Here is a 23,634-nt window from a genome sequence, read left to right on the forward strand (position 1 = left end):
CCTGGGCAGAACGATACTCTTGAACTAAATGCTCCAGCTGGTTGTTGATGTATTTTTCCCGGCTGCTGACTTTTTCCAGGGTTCTGCTGATTTCGTTATGAAGTTTGTCATGGTAGCCCTACAATGGTTTAACATGAGTCAGATCCGAGGGGTTATTTTAGGCGTGCCCATGAGGTTCGGGCATACACAGTGGAATTTGTTTTTTATTCATTTCCTTTGAAGACTTCCCTTCTCTGTATCACCAAGTGCGTTTGATATTTTGAAGGGTGGAGATGTTTGAAGTCTGTTTCAAAGGCAACTTTCTACGTAACAGGTACGAGTCTGTGCATGTGCACACATTACTGTTCAAGAAACACACATTCAAAGACCCCCCTTTGGAATGTAGTACTAAACTGTGTGGATCATTGTATCCTGGTCAATATATAACTGAAACAAGCAAAATTATTTCACTTGCTCAACCACAACTAGACCTTAAGTAACAGTGCTTCTGCAGGTTTTTTTTTTACAAGTCAGTAAGAAAATAAGCCTCAACACCAGGAAAAATAACAGACAAGCCATTTCATTCTTTAAAAATTCACATGTATTTGAGAAAAATTAAGAAAGCTTGAAAGGATTATTTATAAACAAAATAGCAAGTTTTTAGTGTTAGAGCTGATTTTTTGTAACCGTGAACATTCATCAATTTCTAAGACATCCATCAGCGATCAAATAGCCTCACCCATATTTATCTATCCAATACACCTCATCTGGACAACAAAGCCCCCAAGTAATGTTTTGCTCCTCACAACTAAGTATATCTACGGGCTTTGCAGACTTTCATGATACAAAAAGGAGAGCCAGTTAGTGATTATGGGCTGGCTCAGGAACGAACCAGATAACTGGCAAAAGCAGCTCCTTTTGGCTTCACTGAGAGGCTTGCTGGGGGAACCCCACACAGTCTTGAAGGTGCCTGATGGAAACCACAGAGGAACATGATGCTTCCTGGGGAAAAACCACGCATAACTTACATGCCGAGGGATTTGGCAAAAGCAAACAATGAGCAAAAGCAACGCCACACAAAGGAAGGGGAAGTTCTCTTGTCAGAAACCCATGAAGTGCTAACAAGTCATCAAAAAGCCACATTTGAATTATTTGAATATATTGGAAACCTACTTTGGTCTCTTTTAAAGCAGATTCAATTCCATCTTTGTGCTGGTGCATTTGATCTACATGGATTCTCCAATCCTACAATTGAAGTAAAAAGACATAACACAATTTATTTCATGCCTGACTCATCATAACTTTGCAAAGTTGGCTGCACAGCTGGAAAGGGTGGAAAGTTTGTTTATTTATTTATTCAAATTTTTACCCCGCCCTCCCGGCCGAAGCCCAAAGACAGTCATGTTGGAATGATATCATCTGAGACACCACTGTGTCCCAAAAGAAATTGCCAATGGATCTGAGGCAATGGATCTGACTGGCTACTCCCCTTATGAATCTACCCAACCACTACAGCCACCTTCCAAGGCTCCCGCCTTCTGAGATTAGGCAGGCGGTGACCCAGGAGAGGGCCTTCTCAGTCACAGAACCAAAACTCTGTAAACTCTCACCCCAGGGAGACTCATCTATTCCCTTCTGTTGCCATCTTTTACCAGTGGGAGAAGACTTCTTTGTTTTGTCTAGAGTTACCTCAGTGATCCCTCCTTCCTCCCCTATGTTTTCATTTGTTGTTTTTATGTGTGTATTTTAGCTTAGTTTTAATAGTTTTAATGATGTGTTTTTGTTTAGTTTTTACTGATTTTAAGATGTGCTTTAATATAATTGTTTTTAGTCTGTTAGCTGCATTGGAGGCCCTGATGAGGGCAGAAAGACAGGGTAAAATTTTGTAGTTTTTGTAAATAAACAATGTTTGCAAGCAGTTTGTTGCTTATGAATATTTTTGTTTCAGAAACCATTTTAAAAAAATGCTCCAGGCTGTACTATTACAGCTTTTCAACTCCACTATATGATGAAAGGCTGATTTTGCAAGTAACAAAACCTTTTTACTTGTTACTAAATAGTTTAAGAAACAGTACCACAGTGACTTGGGCAAAGGCTTGGTTCAAACATAACTCTGCTAGTTTGTGGAACTAGGCCTTGGCTCTCAGAAGAAAATTCAAACCTGGTTTGTTAAAGTCCCTTTCCCCTGCCTCTTCTGTACAAACCCAACTGATATCCAGCCTGCACTGCAGAACCTGACAAAGGGTCAGGTAGATTTCCCTCCTCAAGAATCTTCAGCTGCTCTTGATACAGCAAGCTGCCCTTGCTGCATCCCACCCACCCCCAGACACTTGCAAAAGAAGTGGCCTGGCTTTCCACATTAACCCATTCCTTCTACCAAGCCCAAAGAAACCAACCTCCCACTCCAGATTTAAGTGAATGCCACAAACTTACCCAAACACCCAAGGGGTCAACAGTGAATCCCTCCTGAAGTACCATTCCACCACTGGCAACTTTATTTCACCCAAAAGGACCTACATAGAGTCTGCTTCTTGCCTCGCTTACAACAGATTCTGTATACTTCTCATTTCACCCCACATCCAATGGTGTTTCTCATATGCTGTACAAAGAGGCACATTCTCCCCACAAATACCACCCATTGACTACATTCTCACACATGGAGTCCAAAGTGACCATCAAAGTTTCAGGAACATCAAGAACATCCACATGTTTACACTCACTCAGTGCAAGTTAATTGCATTCTATAAACTTCACTAAGCTGAACAAGCAAATAATCAAGAACAGCTGTGAATCCTGACTTTGATAGGTTGAAAATAAAAAGGGAGGAAGATTTGGGTGCTGGTGGGGTGGGTAGTATTATGGAAGGTGTAGACTTTCAGGGGCTTCTGGAGGCATAAGCATAAGTATCCCAGATGTTAAACACAGTCCAAAAGACAGGGAATATAAACATCAATGAAAAACAATTGTTAGGTTCTGGGAGCCTCAGGCCTATTTCTCAATACTTCAGATGAAGTGAACTTGTATCAAGTACACAACTTCAGAATGAATGATCCCCAGTACTAGAAAAGTCCTATTCCTATAAATATTACTGATGATACTAGCTTAGCCTTCTCCCAGTTTTCAATATGCTAGATTTTTTTTGTATTCAATCATGGACAATCCCCTCCCCCAATAGTCTGAAGTGGTACAATCCAGATACAGTTAAACACCACATTTGCCATTGCTGGAAACCAAAGCTGATGACTGGTCAAGAGACGGCAGTGTAAATGAGACTACTACAGTAATAGGAAAAAACAGGAGTTTAGCAGAAGTTTTCTGAAATGACTAAAGACCTTATAGAATGAAGGAGAGTACAAGAAATAAGAAATTGCATTAGCTGAGGGATGGTAGTTTATTTAAAATAATACTACCCCACTTTTCTCCCCAATGGAGACCCAAAATGGCTTAGAAAATTCTCCCCTCTTCCACTTTATCTTCACAAAACTCTGAGAGGAAGATTAAGCTGAGAGTGCGTGATTGGCCCAAGGTCACCCAGCAAATTTCCACGGCTGAATGGGGATTCAAACCCTGGCTCTCCCAAATTATGGATTAGATCCTGACTCCCTTTGTCTAAACCTGCTCCTACAACTCCCCTCCATCAAGTTTTCTTCTAACAGAAAAAAACTTCCATCAACAAAGAAAAACTTTTCTTCATCAGTGGAAGACTTTAGCCACTGGAGGAAGACTTAGTCATAGAATCCTAGAATTGAACCCTAAGTTTTATGGCACCCTTTGATTACTGTCATAATTATGCTAGTAGTGATGGCTTCAACCTACTTCATAATCAGTCGAACAGCTAAGATGAAGTAATTCTTGTGGACTGATGAGTAGGTGATAACCTCACTGCATGGTGGTTTCAGCACTAGTTAAAATTGTGTGTGTTTTGTCTATATTTCTTCTCTGTGTTCAAACACATTTGCATTAGTTTAGCTAAGCAAGATAGTGCGGAGAAATTAATGGCACATTTCAAGAGGAATGGATTATTTTGGAAACAATGAAGGAGCAGCAGCATGACTTGGTGATTTGCCAGAGGTGGAGGGAGCAGCTGAAGATATTGTCAAAGTTTCAGTGGCTCACCAGCAGAAGAGATACAGTGCAGCTGACACAAGAGGGGAAGATTTAATGGAAAGAAGGAGAGTTCCATCATCAGCATGTTCAACTGGAGACAGCAGCAAGAACTCCAGGAATAAATATCAAAAATACATTTAAAACATAAAAAACCGAAGACAGACAAAATGATACAGTAAGAGGGATTCATTTGAATCAATGTGCTGGAGTGACAACTGTACTCATGATTATGAATGAGACACCCAGAGCAAGTCTGAGGGAACCAGAACAAGAAGAGGGAACCTAGAGGACCCCAAGAAAGAATCATACAAGCAAGCAGAAGAATCTTTGTCTGTGTGTGTTTGTGTTGCACAAGGTGTCTGCCAAAGCAGCAGAGTTAAAAAAACCCCAATAAAAGTAGAAAAGATACTCAATAGAATTGGAATTTCTGATATGACATTTTCCAGAATGGTGGGGATCTAAACAAAGACTAAACATGTACCACAAACATGGAGAAGGGGGGGATAGAAGGGGTAGCATCCCATAATGAAAAGATGCAGAAGGCAAGAGCTAAGGGGTGCAAAAATTATTTAATGCCAAGCTGATATCTGTTGTGTTTCTAACATTTATTTCTTCCTCAAGGGAAATTATTCAGCATCTGAACTGATGGGAAAGCCCTGGCCCACTCCGATTTACTGCTCAGAAAGTAAAGCAGTCACTAAGGTTAGACAAAGTAATCAATAAAGCTGGAGAGCCCAAGTCTGCCAAGTCATGCCTCTCAAAGATCTATTTGCTTACGTACTTGTTCTGCTGCTCAGGAAGACCCTTCCAGTTAAAAACATGTTTATGCTGGAAAACAAGTATTTAACTTATAGATGCTAATCTATTTTTAAATGCCATGCCATTAAGTTGCTTTAATCGCACTTCACATTTAACTGTGATTTTTTTTTTCTACAGAGGAAAGGCAACTGAGAAGAAATTCAAATTAAATATATGTGGAATTCTAGCTCGTAGAGTACTATGTGTTGATTACAGACTGTGGAGATTCTTTACCCTGGAAGTATTAAAAAAACAACCCACAGGACAGACTGCAAAAAAAGCACATGCGCAGAGATGTTGGCAAGACTACCTACCTTATTATCAGTTCTGATTGTTACTTTCAATTGAGGAAGGACTCGTTCTACTTCGAGGTTCCACTCAGCTGCATCTACTGTGGATTCTAAAATCTCTTCTTGTTTTGATTCATTCATATCCTAACAAAATATGGCGATTCAATTACAATAGTATTACTGTGCAAGGTATCATAATTCTTACACAAAGTCTAAGAACTGCTGCACCATCCCTTGTACTATAAATAGCAGCCACACCAGTGTAGTGTTCTAAAAGATACCATGACAGCAGCAATGCAGGGAGATACATCACTGCAAATGGTGCACAATGTAACAGTGATAGGATAGACAGACCCTACAACTGTGACTAATGTGAGAAACCTTTGGGTTTAGCCTTCATGTGACTTGTGAACAAATAGTTCTACTGGTTTGGTAGAGACATAAAATGTATGAACTTTTGATTTGTAGGAAAGAAAGTTAAAAAATAAGTAACTGGCTAATTCAGAGGTCCCCAACGTTTTTCAAGCCTGTGGGCACTTTTGGAATTCTGCGAAGGGGGCTGGGTGCAACCACAAAATGGCTGCCATGGGAGGCAGAGCCAACCACAAAAATGTCAGAGCATGTGGTTATGCATAACTCTAATGCTAACTCTTTGATATTTCAGGCAGAAGTTCTGTTTTGCCTTTTAAAATGAGCATATTGTTTTAAAATATTTTCTTGCATATATACCTTCAGGCACACAGTGAGGATTCTTGTGGTTGCAGCTGCTGCTGAAGCAATGTTTTAAAAAATATGTACAGCCAATCAGAAGGGGGGGGATTGAATTTATAACCTGCCCTTCACTCAGAGTCTCAGAGTGGTTTACAAACTCCTTTCCCTTCCCCTCCCAACAACAGACACCCTGTGAGGTAGGTGGGGCTGAGAGAGCTCTTTCAAGGACTGCTCTTGAGAGAACAGCGCTGAGAGAACTTGTGACTGACCCAAGGTCACACCAGCAGCTGTAGTGGAGGAGTGGGGAATCAAACCCGGTTCTCCCAGATTAGTCCGCACACTTAACTACTACACCAAACTGGATCACTTGAATCAGATCTCCAATGGCCAATCAGAGGCCTTGCTGGGCAAAACCCCCACCCATTTCCTGAAACTACTCTACAAGCACCAGAAAAGGTGTCAGCAGGTGCCATGGTGACCACTGCTGAGAACCCCTGGGCTAACTGTTGTCATTTCACAGTTGGCCTGTTTAAAAGAAATGTAATCAAATAGTACTCATAATTCAATGTGCATGATGTAATTCTGAAGCTACAGCTGAACTGAACTTCACTTTGCATTTTTAACATGGTTCACTTAAGTCAGAATTAGTTTATATCCAATACAGTTGTTTTGAACATTTTTGCATGTGTTTCAATGCACAAATAGCACACTTCATTCTGCTAACTGAAGAGGAAAATGCTTACTGATTTGTAAGTTTGTGCCTTTAAAACATTCAGATCAATGTAGTTATCTTCATTGTCTGTCTCTTCTTCCTTAAAAATATATAAAGCATATTATCTACAATACATAAAGTAATGCAAAATGGTATTTTAAAAACACTTCCTGAAATACATCATAAAACCACATCAGTGAAGGACAACATAATGTGTTAATGCTACAATATCCGGCTCTTTATGAACACTATGCCTTTAGCAATCACCAAGGTAATTGCTTTGCCCTTCCTTGCATTTAAATATCACTTATGGCCACTTCCCAAGATGTTTATTTCACACACCAGCCTGATCGCACCCTGGGCACATATTTGTGCTTACGAAAATTACAATACAAAATAACAATCCTGGATACAGCCAGCTGAAATTCCTGTAGTTGTGACAGTTGGAGAATTGCTGCCAGATGCATCCAGGATTGCCATTTCATGCAATTATGTGCCTGTGGCCAGTTGGGACAGCTGTCATATATATCTTATGAACCGGCTGCCACATGCACCTTGTGAACATCTTTTCTTTCTCTAACATAACAGGTGCCTAACCAAGCGTCAGTTTGAAGTCAATAGGACTTGGCTGGCTGATCTCTGTCCTCTGATTAAGGACACATGCAACAGGAGGGGGGTCACAGAGCAGGCTCTGCCTCCTCAGGTTGTAGGGGAGGGGGTAAGAAATCACATTTCTGAAGGTTTCCCACTTTAAAAAAATAAAAGCACTCTATACAAGAAAAAGATTCCTGTACAGCTGGCGCCTTAATTTACTGCTTCCCATTTGTAGATAGCATTTTTAAACCCAAAATAATGCTTTTAAAAATGATCCTCTGTTAAACTGCATAATCCCTTCTACTGTATCAGGACACCAGCTATTCTGCTGCATGAGTAGACCAAGCCTAGGTTCTACCTGACAGTCCAGTTGCATAACTTTTTCATCAACAAGTTGTATGTACTAGAAGGGCATTTTCCCCAGTTTCATAACCTGACACTTCCAATATCACTGTGTGTGCAACTCCCTTGAAAACAGTTCTCCATTTTCAGATATGGCAGAAGTTCACAAAAGCTCTCACATCCCAAACACGAGGTACGTTTGGCCCAGTGAACAATATAATGTCTTTATCTTGTTCCCTCTGTCCTGTTTAATATTGATTTTCCTTAAATTATTTAACAATAACCGTAACACTAGAAGATTAGGCATACCTACCGCAATTTCTTCTTCCACTTTATTAAGGGTCAGTTCTGCATCATCTTCCGTTATTGCTTCTTCTTCTAGTTCTTCTGTTGGATATACAGGCCTGAAACCAACACAATCTTGAGATGCAGCATTTTTTGAGGCACTGCTAGAGGCTTAGCTTATCCACAGATCTTTTACAACATAGCCTGGCAGTGATTAGCTTTTGTGCTTCTGACAGGGAAGGGAACAAATGCAGGCTGCACTCAGGTATAGTACACAAAACCATTTCCTATGCAATACCTCCTACTGGTCCCCTGCCTCCCCTTAATAGCTTCCATTATTTTGAGAGTTGATTTGTGTAATAATCCCATATACAGTAGCTGATGACTACTAAAGAACTTGGTCAGATTCATTTTCACGTTAAACCTCACCAAATTCAAGCATAAGCCACTAAAAATAGTATTTGGCTGCTAGCCATACATTAAGCAAGATTGTCAACCATCCTGAAATTTGCCTGTAAGCTCAATAATGAAGAGATAAAACTTGTGCTTCCTGAACATACATATGTATAGATTATTCATTAGGTTCTTCATCAAAACATAAAGCAAATGTATTGAAGCCATCGGCTACAAAAGTAATGGAAATATAAACCAATATCAGCTCTCATTGTTTTGAAAAATGTGTAGCACTCATGGTTGCCAAGAAAATCTATGATTCAAGTGATTGCCTGTCTTAAAGTTCTGTGCTTATGTCTTGGTTCTGCACGTTTCTGTAAATATGCAGAGCAAGACAGTTCTGGAGTTCTTCTTCAGTAATGTTCATACTCTTTTACGGTCTCTTTCAATGTGAGTTTAACAAGAATCCCTAGTATTTAAATCCAACAACCTTCTAAGGCAGCCGGGGTTATTACTCCTGTATTACAGTTTAGGAAGTGGGGACGGTGGAGGGGAGATACAAAGAGATATCATCATAACAAAAGCCATCATGTAACCTCATGGCCAAGCTGAGAACTGCAATAAACATACAGTGCTTTCTTAACAACTATGCTATACCAGCAGGATTGATGCCAAGGCTCTGCCCAAAAATGGAGGGCTAGATATAGGCCCTGGACATGGGAAACCAAGGTACAAATCACTGCGTGTGTGTTAAGTGCCATCAAATCACTTCAAAAATGACAACCCTATGAATGAATGACCTCCAAAACGTTCTTCTGTTAACAGCCTTGCTTCCTTGAGGGCCCTAGCTTCCTTGATCGAGTCAATTTGGTGTAGTGGTTAAGTGTGCGGACTCTAATCTGGGAGAACCGGGTTTGATTTCCCACTCCTCCACTTGCACCTGCTGATGTGACCTTGGGTCAGTCACAAGCTCTGGCACAGCTGTCCTTGAAAAAGAGCAGTTTGTGTCAAGAGCTCTCTCAGCCCCACCCACCTCACAGGGTGCCTGGTGTGGGGAGGGGAAGGAAAAGGAGTTTGTAAGCCGCTCTGAGACTCCAAGTGAAGGGCGGGGTATACATCCAATCTCTTCTTCTTCTTCAATCCATGTTATGTTGGGTCTCCCTCATTTCCTGCTGCTTTCAAATTCCCCCAGCATTATTGTCTTTTCCAGTGACTCTTGTATTCTCATAATGTGATCAAAGTACAATAGCCTCAATCTAGTCATTTTAGCTTCTAGGGAGAGTTCAGGTTTGATTTGATATAGAACTCACTTATTTATCTTTTTGGTGGTCCATGGCACCTGTAAAACTCTACTGCAACACCACATTTCAAATGAATCAACTTTCTTCCTGTCAGATTTCTTCATCAGAAAACCACTACTCAAAAAGAAAATTCACAGTGTGACTTTGGCAAGTCACTCAGCTTAACCTAACTGATGGATCATTGAGAATATAAAGTGGGATACCCTACATGTATCACTCTAATCTCCCTGGAAAATGATGGAATATAACTGTGACTGATGAAAAAACAAAAACACATAGGCCTGCAATACTTCCACAACAATATTCCCTCGGGTTGTAAAAACAGCAGGGACCATGGGGGGAAAGCATTCCAGTTCCCCAGGGACAAACACTGTGGTTCAAATGCTGGGAAAATGGGACATATAACCAACAGAGACTCTACCTTGAAGTAAATAAATGATTCTCACAGTAGGAATACTTAGGAAATGACTATTTTGCAACAAGAACAAAAAAACTACACACACAAGTTTTGTGAAACCTAAGAGACAAGGGTAATAGGAGGTGACCTCATGTTGTTCCGTCTTACTCATTTTGTACCATCAGCACCTGACTCCTGCTTTCTTAAAGAATCATACCTTTTCCAGTTATAGGAGGTGTGTTTCAAAGCTTCTTCAGCTAAACAATCAAGAACATAACACGCTTGCTCGCCATAACCTGCCTTTAACTTTGAAGGAGGGAAATCCACAGACCTCCCCTGAAAGCAAAAGGACAGACCATTAATAGCGATTTACTAAACAGGTTTTCTTCCTTCACCAAAAGCTGCTTCGTATGTTCATGTTCCTCATTCAAGGGCTACATCTACTTGTATGAGTGAGAAATTACATATGAAATGCCACCAACAGAATTCATGTATCGTCACATCACCTCAAACACAATGCTGTTCAATGAAGTCCATTCTCACATACTTCTGTAAGTTTTCAAGTAATTAAAAAAAAATCAAGAGACATCCATGTATGAACAAACGACAGCCATGACATTCATGACCCATCCATGTGAATGTACTGTTCAAGTGTACATTGAACAAGCAAGACACATCATCATTTCTCCTTAGCCTTAATGTGTCCTGGCAACAGTGCACAGTCATACGACGCTGTTCTCTGAACATCCCTTTTCTTGTATCAGAGATAATTTCTTCAAAACAGCTTAATCTTGGTTTGGTATGATGTCTGAGCTGACGAATAATGGTGCAACATCAGCTACAAAACAAAAAATGAAACACATAGTCTGAAGTGAATTTGCAGACCATATGCAAAATGTGATTTGGCACACTATCTGAATAAACACAATCCATGGTCCACAGGATTCTGCATATGAGAAATGAATTTAGCAAACTAAGTGATGAGAACACAGAAAGCAAAAGCTGGCAAACCATCCTAAACAATGATTTGCCTGTTATACATCTGTGATCTCAGAACCACAGTTTGAGAACTATACTATTATGCCTGAACTGAGTTATAGTCACTTAGGCATACACTGTGTGTACTGAGTTTTATTTCTAACCATGTATGAATTGTTGCGTTAGACCAATGGCCCATTCAACTCAACAATCCTGCATGCCTGCAGCAGACAATGATATAAATTCCCTGTGATTTAATCTTGCTACTCTGTGAAATATTGTTCCTGTAAAGGGAGGCTTTACACTAGCAGATTTAATCTTTTCAGAAAGCCATTTATACAAGGGGCCATCACAACATTTTTATGGCAATGAATCCACAAGTTAAAAATGTGTCCCTGGAAGAACATATCTTTGCTTGTCTTAAACCCTACTGCCTTTTAGTGTTCCTTACTCATTTATATTACTCATGATCTTAACATCCCTAAGCATTTCTGCCTAAATGTAACAACTTCCTATTTATCAAGGTCCCACAAAGTGTGAGGCCTTTAACAGAAGAGATGCATCCATTATGCATTATAATCCTTGAGCTCACAAAAGCACTGATAACATTATAAGTATCCAAACATTAATTCAAAACCATTGCTTTTTCTTAAAAGTAAAAGCTTACAAAGGATCGTAGCTCTGAAAGTATGTTGGATATAGTTGCATTTGGATCATCATATTCTTGTGGCTGTTCAAATGGATGTCCTGCTTTATTAATTAGCCAAGCTGCCAGAGTGCAGAACATGTAGAACTGTTCGCCTGGATTAGTGGGTAATGCAAAGTAGTGCCTGTTTTAAAATAAAAAGGAGCAAGGATTAGTCTGCCTAGACTGGGGAAAATATTATTTTTCTAGTTAACACAGTGCTGCTGTATGCCTGTCCCCCCTCCCCCAAATTGCTTTATCCAAGGATGACATTCTAGGGTGACATTTCACTGACAGATGTGCTCATTTCTTTGCAGTATTTTCAGGATATTATGTCACCATTGGTTATGCCTTCTACTGCGTATGTAAACCCTCCTGAAAATGAATATCAGTCAAAGGCTAAAAATGCAATTCCCAAGAATCTTCCACCCAAACGCTTGACAGACAAAAAGGAATCTTATTATCTGATAGTTGATAAATCCCTTTAGTGTTTAACCTTCTATGGAAACATACTATGCAGATTCACACTGTTTTGTATCTTTTAAAAAGCAGACTTTTCACAACTGATAAAAAAATTAGAAAAAAGCAGTACAACTTAAAAAGGCACATCTTTACCTATACCCCTACCCATACTCTAAGAGACAGGAAACAATATATATTTTGCCAAAACTACTCTCTTAACACAGTCATATATCATGGTCAAACAGCAACTTGAAATCTTTAAGAACTATTCTATGTGAGATGGATTTGGGGAACCCGGGCTTTTCTGATATATAATTGGAAGTGCACAGTTTCATTTATATATCAGCACTGGCTGTCAGCAGCCCCTTACAAAGTTTTTTTTGTGGACAGTATTTGTTTTAATTCTTTTAAAAAGTAACCTTTGTATAATTAGTTACATAGGAAGTGAAGTCAGGATTCTTAAAAACAGGTTCTTGACCTTAAACTTGCAATACTGACACAACGTTAAGCCAGAAAACTTGCATAATGATGTTATTAACACAAGAGCACTCCGAATTTTTTATTCTATACTATTTTTATTCTATACTAAATATATTCTTATCTCTACAAAGACATGCAACTGTTCAATAAAACTATGTCTTTTGGGGAAAGTCTGAAATCTTTTGTCACCCTTGATAGCAAGATGAAAAATTCACAGTGAGATTTTTATCAATAAAATGCATTACCTTTCACCTCCTTAGGCCACAGGAAAGTCTAAAACCTATTTATGTTTCAAGTGCTAGCCCCACTCCCACACGAAAGGAAGTTACTATTTCATAAGTAGCCTTTTCAAATTCTCACAATATTGCTAGATAATGAAAGAGTAGCACTGTGCTGCCTTGGGGCTATTAACTGGTGAACTGAGTTGCTTTGTGGCTCTAATAGGAACATTTTTGTACATGTTTGTGTCAGAGTAAGTTATTCCCCATGGCCAACTGCTTCCAACCGCCCCCCGCCATGTGAGCAGCTTATGATAGATCATGGTATAATTTTTGTGAACTGGAAAACTGCAAGTTGCAAAGAGAAGGGCTAATGTGTATGAATTAGACAGTTCAATGTTATGGAACCCACACAAGGAGACTAGTCATGACAGAAGGGGAGGGTCTGGGTGTGTTTTTTTTGAGAAAGCTTGGCAGTTGCATTTTACCGAGACGGACTCAGTTGGATACACTAAAATACAAAGGTGCCAGAACAGCCTGTTTTGCATTCTCCTTAATGACTTATAAAGAAGCCAGCATATTACATTTTGGAACTCATACTGCATACAGTGATGTTTGCACAAAGTCTGTATCAATTTATATAAATGGAATAAACATAAGGGGAACACTGCAAGCACTTGTGGAAAGCATCTTATTTTCCACTCTCCCATGCTTTCCCTTCCTTGAAAGCCACCAGACTGCCAATTTTTCCTGCTTCCTTATCACCTTCCTACTCACCAAGCAACCTACATTAATCTGCCCCCCAGTCTTTAGCTTTCCCTCCTTCATTCCCCCTGGCAGCCTCTACCCATTAAAACTCAGACTATCAATTTTTCCTGCTTCCTTCTCACCTTCCTACCCACCAAGCAACCTACATTAATCCACCACCCAGTCTTAGCTTTCCCTCCTTCACTCCCCCTGGCAGCCTCTACCCATTAAAACTATGGTTTTGTTGTGTGGTATCTGCCTCCAGGCTGGTCCCAGCAGTATGGCAAGGAACCTGCAAGGGTTTGAGGGGGACACCTCTCTTACCCCTGTATCCACCTTTCCATTTTATTTCTAATGTCCCTCCCATATCCTCATCTTTCCTTGTTTCCTTCTCTCCTTCCCATCCACCAACCATCCTACCTTTTATCTGTCCCTCATCTTCAGCTATATTTACTTAATTTATAACCCATCTGTCTCCATAACGGGGGTTAAAGCAAGCTTACAACATTCTCCTCCATTTTAGGTTAGGTTGAGAGCATGTGACTGGCTCAAGGCCATTCAGTGAACACCAGGGCAGAACTGGGATTTGAAACTGAGTCTCCTGAATCCCACTCTGAACCTCTGTCTGTACCATATAGGCTTTAAGCTGGTGGCTGCTGTTAAATAATAGAGAGACACCAAGCCTTGGTGAGTCATGGAAGTCAGATAACATGATTTGTCCATGATTGTTGCCAGCCCCAGCAGTCTCCCTCAAAGACCAAAATATCCTTGGAAAGGGCTCTGCACCGCCCCCCCCCACCTTTTACTAACAGAAACCAAGGCTTCAGCTGGCAGTTTAGCAACAGCTACAGAAGGCACTCATTTCTTAAAGCTACAGATGCTGCTTCTATTCTTTTCAGGGGTTTATACCACAGAGTGAGTGAAACAGTGTGTGTGTGTGTGTGTGTGTGTGTGTACTTTAGATTTCAGTTTTTTCTACAATAGAAATATTTCTCAGGTTTCCAGAAAAATCTGTTTTGTCTGTTCATGGCTCCAGTATCCAGATTTAAGCATGTACAGATTTGGCCATGTTGAGAATTAGAAATATTGATTATACAACTCACTTTTATTACATATGGGCATCCATTCAACTGAAAACTTTAGCATGGATGACACTGGTGAAGGGGATCAGAAGGATTAGAAGACACATGTATCAAGGAATGATTGATGCAAGGTAGTGTTATGAAAAGATGTTCAGTGGTTCATCTCATTGCTCTGAAGCTTCACGCAGAGCTTTTAGCTTCAGAGACTTGTATGTACCCTCTCCCTCAAGTACAAGGTCTTGAAACTTTTTGAGAAAGCTCAAACAGTCAGGAATCCATACTTCATGCTGTGTAGCATATGAATAATGCACACTGTTCTTTGAATATTGCTTCCTTTTGAACCACAAGAGGATTGATGTTAAGTTGGCAGAAAGCCTGACTGGCCATACTTTAATTATTCCATGTTTAGTACCATGATGACAGAGTTACAAGCAGAAATGTATGATCAAAACCAGGTTAATTAATATAATGAATATTTTGTTGTTTTTTTTTGCCTCCAGATGGAAGACTGCTAGTGACAAGGAAAAATAAAAGCTTTAGAATAGAACATCTATATTTCAAAGACCTAGATACAACGGAATGTAGTCAGAGCTTCAAGAAGAAAGTTTCAAATTACTGACAACTTCAATTTTAAGTCTCTCAGTGCAAATAATCTTGAAACATTTACACTCTTGGCATACACAGCAAAAGTTAGCAATAAAACACAATCCTTGGCAGATTTTTCTTTGGGAGCTTGAACTGACAGCTTCTCTCAATGGTTATATGGATCTCCACTAGAACTTATGGTGTATTACACAGTGAAACTAGGAACAGGTCCAATATTGTACACTCATTTGTTGTTGTTGTTGTTTTCACAAGCCAATCTTGATTCCGCAGATATTCACAGATCAACCCAAAGCAAAGTCACACCTTTCTAAGCCCACTGAAGTTAGTGAACTGCAGATCTGCTTAGGATGTCAGTCAGCTATCCGCAGGGACAATCATTCTGTCATGAAAATCATATATAAGCAGACATTCAAACAATTAGGTCACAAACACTGCCACATAAATAGGCCAATAATACACTACCCACTATATAATACACTACTTATTTATCCTCAAAAAACTGTCATTATTATTTTCCATTCTATAATGAAGCTGAGAGATAGGTCTCATGACCCCTAATGAGCACACTAGTTAAACTAATAATATCTATCCAGATGCTTACAAAGTCAAAGCACCCTGCACACTGGTCCAGAGTAATCCTCCTCTGCCAAAAAAAAACCCCAATGCTATTGCACACAGCTGCTCTATGGAAGAGCAATTTTTTTACCAGCAGCAGTACCAAGAGCACTCCAAAACATATAAATTCAACCTGTTCAATACAAGATACTAATGCACAGCACAATCATTTAAGCATGTTTTAGAAAGCTAGCTGACGTAACAGAACTTTCTTTCAAGTGCATGTGTGCTGCACTGTAGCTCTACCCTAACTCATGCAAGTCTTCCTTTTATGCATAAATAAGTAAAGAATACAGAAGCCAAAAACACACATGAAATATACATGCAATGCAAACCCTATTCATATTTCAGGCCACAACCCTACTCTTAGAAGAGAGAATGTCCCACTGAGCTTAATTGGACTTGCGTCTGAAGAAGTAAGATTAGAATTGGGCAATACATGGCAACTTTCATTGGTTAAAGGGGCAGTGTAGTGTATTGGCTAGAATATTGAGCTAAGATTGGGTATACCCTAAATTTAAACCCCTACTCAGTGATACCTACACGTAACCCTGAGGCAGTGGATCCTTCTCAGCCTAACCTACCACTCAGCATTTGTGTGTGTGTGTGTGGGGGGGGACACCAAACCGATAAACTTCGAAAGACATCAGATGAGGTTTTGCATGTGTTAATGAACCATCACAGAACTCTCCCACATCCCCTGACACATCACAAGGTTTTGCAAGCGAGTTAGCTCACAGGTTCACCCTTCTAACCCTCAGAAGTGCACGAAGAAGTACGGAACAAGCAAGTGACCTACAAGTAGTACACGTTGTTTAACCCCCACCCACTCCAGGAAGCAGAAGTTTCAAAGGGGCCTTCCTCCCTACCCCCCTTTGAGAGGAGGCTAGACAGGCAGACAAACAGCGAGGCCTGCTTTCTTGTCTCACCTGGAAGGCGGCCTCATGTTGTGGCTCCGGAGCGCCGACTCCTCCTCGTAACTGAGCAACTTCAACTTCTCCAGTAAATCCTCCATCATGACGAACATGTGATAAACGGCGCCGGGACCACGCTCGGCCACCGTGTCCCCCTCCTCAGCGGCGGCCGCCATAACCATTCCGCAAACCCTCCGGTCCCAACCCGCCGGTCTCCTCCGCTTCCAAGTTGCCACCACAACATACAGGCAGAAACGTCAGCGCCGGCGTAACCGGGGAAACAAACCCCGCCCATTGCAATAGTCGCTTGCCAATCACGTCTTTCATCAGCGCCTCCCTCATGGGTCGGCTGATCATTCACTGCTTGCTGTAATTATTGGTTGCGCATGCGTGGAATTGCAAAACGATGATCTTCGTTTGGCGCCCGGGTCGTCGTCTTCGGCTTGGAGTGGGGCCGAAATAACGTTGGGAATCGACGAAGCTTTTGTCTTCAAAATAAAAAAGATAATATCGAATTAAAAAAACAAACAGCAAAAAAGAAAAATGGGGACAGCTATCATTCAGCTGAGGGAATTAGTAGACAGAACTGAAACTGAGTGCTGTTTGCCCAGTAATATTTCTTTTATAGTCTTTTCAGGGTTGTTTTTTTAAGTACTCGTGGTAATATGGTCACTTTCTCGCGCACATCCCTTTGCGAACATATAAGCAACCGCATATCAAATCTGTACAGTTTGTGCAGAAAAGGCCCTAGCAAACGCATGTCTATTCCACAAAGAATCTTAACAAATCTCACATCCTGCGCTGCACGCTCACCTTTCTAACCTCTAGCCTTATGATGTGTCACAGATGAAAACAGAGCCTACTTAATTAACACTTTTTTCATCATCACTGGTGAGAGCCAATTAACATATTGCAAAGTGCACAAGGTGGACATGACAGGGCACCATAAAGATTTCTAAATTTTCCTAAATTTATATTTGTATAACACTGTTCTACATAATTCATTCCAATCATTTAGAATTTAGTTTCATTGTTCCATAATAATGGTTAGCTACCTTTTTGTAATTAGTTTCAGAGGGCAGCCATGTTGATCTTTAACAGAAAAAAAAATTGGGTCCAGTGGCATGCTAATTTGCTGTTTACCCTCTACCTACATATATGGACTGTTACCTTCCATTTCAACGTGTTTGAGGAAGTGTGTGTGCACACAAAAGCTTATACCTTGAATAAAACTGTGTTGATCTTAAAGGTGCCACTGGACTCAAACTTTGTTGTGCTGCTTCAGATCAACACAACTACCCATCTGAATCTATCTGCGACAGAATAGTTAGATTTGATTCCACTAGCACCTTAAAGACCAGCAAGAGTTTCAGAGTGTGAGCTTTTGAGAGTCAAAGCTCCCTTTGTCAGACCGGGGTAGGAATGAAAATCTATGAGTCTTTTTATCCCAGTCAGAAGGTGGGAGGGGTGTTGTAAAGAATGTTGTAAGAAATTATTGTAAAGGATGCAAAGGTACAGTGCATAATGTAGATTCAGGTGGGTAGCCATGTTAGTTTGAAGCAGTAGAACAAAGTTCGAGTCCAGTGTCACCTTTAAAACCAACACAGTTTAATTATGGGTATAAGCTTTCATGTGCATGCACACTTCTTCAGATACAATGGAGCAGAGAGGAAATGCCTGGGGGCAGGAAATCAGCATCTGTAGTGAGATAAGAATCCTATGTTCCTATTCAGCCCTGGGGGATATATTGTCCATTTTTTTGTAATTAGTCTCTCTCTCTGTGTGTTACAGTTCTGTATAATAATTCTTTTATAAACATTACCCCAATTTTAACAATAATATATTTTCCCTGCCCTGAAGCCCTGATGCTAGTCCTCTGCCCCTGCATTGCACCAGCATGTAGGTGATCCTTCAAGCTCTCCCCTCCATTCACCCAAGCTGTTCTCCATTGATCAAGGTGATGCAGGTGGCATAGTTGACAGCTGCTGAAAGATGGGATGCAGAGTGTCCAGTTCACAGCTTCCCTTTACATCCCAAGGAGCAGAGCTGCTCAGGACTCAGTGCTGCCACCTCAGCTCATTCATTCTTTAACCCGGCTGTTTGGAAATTAATCTATCAAGGGAGCTCTGACCTATGGCTCCATGGAGAGCCTCTGCCAGACTGATTTACCTATAGAACATACACATTTTATCTGGGGAAAGATTTTACTAACCTCTTACTAATATTTTATTTAAGTCACTCTCCCAGGTGAACATTCTGGTGATTTGCAAAGCTTGATTGATAGGCATACTGTTTCCTACACTCAAAGCGTCTCTCTTGTGTGTTTCTCTCCTGTGAGTATGTATTGGTGATTAACAAAGACTGATTGCTGAGCAAATCATTTCGTACGTTGTAGCTATTTACAGACTTGTTTTCCTGAATGGACTCTTTGGTTAAACTATTCCTAGTCTCCACATATGTACAGGGTTTCCTTGGTCACATTCAGTTTCATGGCAAAGCTTCATCTTAGGGCATAAGTTCAGTTTCCTAACATCACCTGATGGAGAGAAAAAAACTCAACAAGATTCATCCTAAGCGTTAGAAGTGAAGGACTCTTTTAAAAGAGAGGGAAAGGTATTAAACAATTATGACCCACTGATTGAGCACAATGGCAACAGGAGTTCTACATGGCAAGTTTCCCTGCATATCCCCTGCCCCACTTCCCCACAGTGGCCATTTCCCCCACACCACTTATGGGCCTTTTTGAGGTTTTTCAAAATTTAGTAATTGACACATTGCTAAAGTATTAAAACAGTGTATGCTAACTACCATAAACCTGCCCTGGGTCTATGTGTGCTTACATGCATGTTGTCTGTGCATTGAAAGCCTGTTCCTCTTTGTTGTGCCACCACCCCAAGTCAAAACCAGCCTCTCATGTTACCAGTGACTTGGGGAACCCTGGTAAAGGCTGCCTCTGAGCAAGTACAAAGGGCAGAGTTTCCCAATTGCTCCAGCCTGTCCTGTGTGCAAATGTGTGAGAGTGAGTGAGTAAATAAGGCTCATGTGAGGAAAAGTTGAATCACAGTCTTCTTTCTTAAACAGGAAAATACTTAATTCCCTCAAATTAATCTTGAGCACAGACAGAGGAAATAGCCATCAAATCTACTGGTTACAGTTCTAATAACACCTGCCCCGCCCCCAACATAGGTATAAACAAAACCTAACCATACAGAAGAGTCACCTCTGACATCTGGATGTCTGTGGAACAAATGCACCTCCAGAACCCCACCTTCTCCCCCCCCCCCGAGGAATCCTGCTACCAGCATTTGCACAAAACATTTGGACAAGGACTAACAGATGTTTTTAACTTTTAATCCTTCCTGCCCTTTGTTGATGGAAAGCCCAATCCTGTTTTAGGGAACTTGCCCCACACGGTAAGGTGCATCCCAATTATGCCAATCAACCTAGAGTGCACGTTCCTCACATTTGCATACCTAGATCATGTTTTAGAACAGCTGTCCATCTTGCCCTTCCCCACCAGCAGGTAGGCAAATGGTTATCTGTCTGCAGAAGTACATCTCCTGTTCTCTAACCTCTTTGTACATTTTATGGCTTTCTTCCTTGAGAAAACAAATGGCTGTCAGGGTCCCAGGAACTCCCTAATGTGCTTCAAAGTACCTTGCATCTCCAAATCACAACACTAACTACCAATTTTTTAAAAAATGAAAAAGCCCCCTAGAGACAGTGGGGAGGAATGGCTGTGATGTGTACTGATGCAGGGAAAATGGTACTGATGTACCTAAAGTAATAAATAAATAAATAAATAAATAATGTGGGTGGTACTGGGAATTTCTCATCAACTTGGCACACATACCCCTTGCTTTGCTGCAGTCTTTCAAAAAAGATCACAGTAAAGCAGTTTTTTGGAGGGCCAAAGGAAAGCCAGAAGGTGCACAAGAGTACTATGGTGCTATGTGGAAGGGGAATTAAACCCACTTCCAATTAGCATCCAAGCAGGGCCAAATATCCATAGTGGAAATAACCATATATTTTTCCCATGGAAGAAATGCACTGTAGAAAAAGTTCACGATCATTTTTAAAAACTGAGGCAAGGGAAGGTCTGTGCAATAAAATTTTGTTGCTGTTCTCCCTTTTATTTATACCAGCCAGAGGTCATTTCGGGGGGGATCACGGGGGAACGCAGTTCCCCCAGGGTGAGGTACGGGGGACGGGGCACTTGACGAAGCCCCGCCCCCTGCTTCCGGCCGCCCCGCTTTCAGCCCTCATTCAGCCAGGAGGAGGCAGGAGATGTGGGAGGGTAAGTTGCTTCCTCCCTGCCTCTCCCCACCCCTGCCTGCCTGGGGCCAGGGAGGGCCTTCGTGGGGCTTCCTTGCACTCCCGCAGGCCTTGCAGGTCCACCGCTGGGCCCCTCATGGGGCTTGGCAGTGGAGCTGCAAGGCCGCCGGTGGCGGCCGGGACCGTTGGGGGCGGGGTGTGTGGCCTTGTGACACACTTCCGGTGATGTCAGGGGGTGTGGCCTTATGACACACTTCTGGTGATGTCAGGGGGTGTGGCATATGCTAATGAGTTATGCTAATGAGTTCCCCTAGCTCTTTTTCTACGAAACGACCCCTGATACCAGCCCTGTATTTGGATAGCATAGTAGAGAAAAGCTTAGCTTCTAAGGATTTTTTTAAAATCAAAGAATAAAGCATGGCGTGGGCACAGTGGAGGAGGGTCTTGTGTTGTTTATTTAATCTCGTTACGAATAGTAGCCCAAAGGTACTTTAGACATGCAACCACATGCCGCAACACTCCTATTATAAATGGTGCATTAGATGGGGGAGAAGGTTGCCTCTTCCTAGAGACCAAGTACATCATTTTGAGTTCTGAGACAATGCTATTTCCTCTTGAACAAAGACAATCTGGAAGCCCTGGAAAAAATGAATTGAAATTGGGCAATCTATTACATGGAAATCATTACATGGAAATGCCCTTTCTCACTATGTGCTGGAACAGAACTTACAACAACAAAGGTACACCACACAGTAAAAAGTGACACAAAACTAGCAAAACAAGCAAAACAATGGTGTGCTATATTTCCTGCAACATATTCATAAAGGAGTGTAATTCATTTGAAGTGTAATATATCTATTATATGAAGTCAATATGCCCATACAATCCATCATAGGAAAATACAGAGGCTAAAGAGTAAATATACAGAATTATATATAGAAAGTCCAACACTTTTCCCAGGTAATTTTTCAGTGTTTCAGACCTCTGGTCCTTCCTCAGGAACAAAGAACCACTGCTGAGAATCCCTTTTCAGTTCCTTACAAAGTAATGCTTTTTGATTATTTCAATGTTAGGCAAGGTCTCCCTAGCTCTAAACAGCACCCTTATAGGTTACTACAATGAACTTACCATGAAATGAAAGTTGGTGATAAAGACCAGCAAGGGCAAAATGGCATATCAAGTAACCAACAACTACAAAAATTAGGAAGGAAGCACTAATATTTTGTCATTTACAACTCCCATCACTAAATACATACTTAGCACTGTGACCTGGTAATGGTAATGCACTTAGACTTAACTATAGTATGAGAAAAGAATCTATACCGTTTGTAGAATGGTTACGGTCAGTCTGCAAACCTCAATGCCATTTACTCTGCAGATATTTCATGAAGGGAGTTTGTATCATGCTTCAGGAAGAACTGCCTGGGAATTATACCACACTTTGTGAAGTGTTCCCAGTACTCTTATGCCATCATATAAAGTTAAGTGATGCATGCCTACTATGGGTGAGTTCAAAATTAACATTAATCATGTTTCTTGTCACTCTGCTATCACTGAGTAATTCACTTCTGTGAGACTGCTATTATCAGACACTTTTGCCAACTCAGTTCCTACAAGTTCAAGCTAATTCTTTAAAGTGGGAGCCAAAGTGAGAGGAGATGAGAAGCAATGAGATGAGAGGTGACTCACTGTGTACAATGCTTTGGGAAGATCCCCTTTGTATGATGATGTGCTCTGGATGACTCATAAGAACATAAGAGAAGCCAATGTTGGATCAGGCCAATGGCCCATCCAGTCCAACACGCTGTGTCACACAGTGGCCAAAAATACCAGGTGCCATCAGGAGGTCCAGCAGTGGGTCCAGGACACTAGAAGACCTCCCAGTGTTGCCCCCCCCAAGTACCAAGAATACAGTGCATCACTTGCCCCAGCCTGAGAGTTCCTATCTATACATTGTGGCTAATAGCCACTGATGGACTTCTGCTCCATATGCTTATCTAATTCCCTCTTGAAGCTGTCCATGCTTGTAGCTGCCACCACCTCCTGTGGCAGTGAATTCCATGTGTTAATCACTCTTTGGGTGAAGAAGTACTTCCTTTTACTTGTTCTAACCTGACTGCTCAACAATTTCATGGAGTGCCCATGAGTTCTTATATTGTAAATTCCATGTGTGAATCACTCTTTGGGTGAAGAAGTACTTCCTTTTACTTGTTCTAACCTGACTGCTCAACAATTTCATGGAGTGCCCATGAGTTCTTATATTGTGAGAAAGGGAGAAAAGTACTTCTTTCTCTACCTGCTGTATCCCATGCATAATCTTATAAACCTCAATCATGTCACCCCTCAGCCGTTGTTTCTCCAAGCTAAAGAGCCCCAAGCATTTTAACCTTTCTTCATAGGGAAAGTGTTCCAACCCTTTTATCATTCGAGTTGCCCTTTTCTGCACTTTTTCCAATGTTATAATATCCTTTTTGAGGTGTGGTGACCAGAACTGTACACAGTACTCCAAATGAGGTTGCACCATCGATGTATACAATAAACAACATCTATTGGGTCCCCCTTGTCCACATATTTGTTCACTCCCTCAAAAAACACTGTTAGTGAGACAAGATCTTCCCACAGAACCCATGCTGAGTCTGCCTCAATGTCCGATCCCCACAACT

General features: G+C 41.0%; 1 protein-coding gene across 1 annotated transcript in view; it reads right to left on the reverse strand.

Annotated features, from left to right (window-relative positions):
• IFT57 (intraflagellar transport 57) overlaps positions 1-16,887 on the reverse strand; it is a 21,709-nt gene extending 4,822 nt beyond the window's left edge. The window contains exons 1-8 of the mRNA XM_015424528.1: positions 16,712-16,887; positions 11,555-11,717; positions 10,127-10,245; positions 7,847-7,937; positions 6,629-6,697; positions 5,199-5,318; positions 1,153-1,224; positions 8-118 (exon numbers count right to left, since the gene is read on the reverse strand). Coding sequence (XP_015280014.1) covers positions 8-118; positions 1,153-1,224; positions 5,199-5,318; positions 6,629-6,697; positions 7,847-7,937; positions 10,127-10,245; positions 11,555-11,717; positions 16,712-16,878 — 912 coding nt within the window. The 5' untranslated portion in view covers positions 16,879-16,887. The remainder of the gene's footprint in view (positions 1-7; positions 119-1,152; positions 1,225-5,198; positions 5,319-6,628; positions 6,698-7,846; positions 7,938-10,126; positions 10,246-11,554; positions 11,718-16,711) is intronic.
• Positions 16,888-23,634: the final 6,747 nt, after the last annotated feature.

The sequence above is a fragment of the Gekko japonicus genome, unplaced genomic scaffold (genome assembly GCF_001447785.1).
Source record: "Gekko japonicus isolate JY-2015 unplaced genomic scaffold, Gekko_japonicus_V1.1 scaffold187, whole genome shotgun sequence".
Lineage (NCBI taxonomy): Eukaryota > Metazoa > Chordata > Lepidosauria > Squamata > Gekkonidae > Gekko > Gekko japonicus.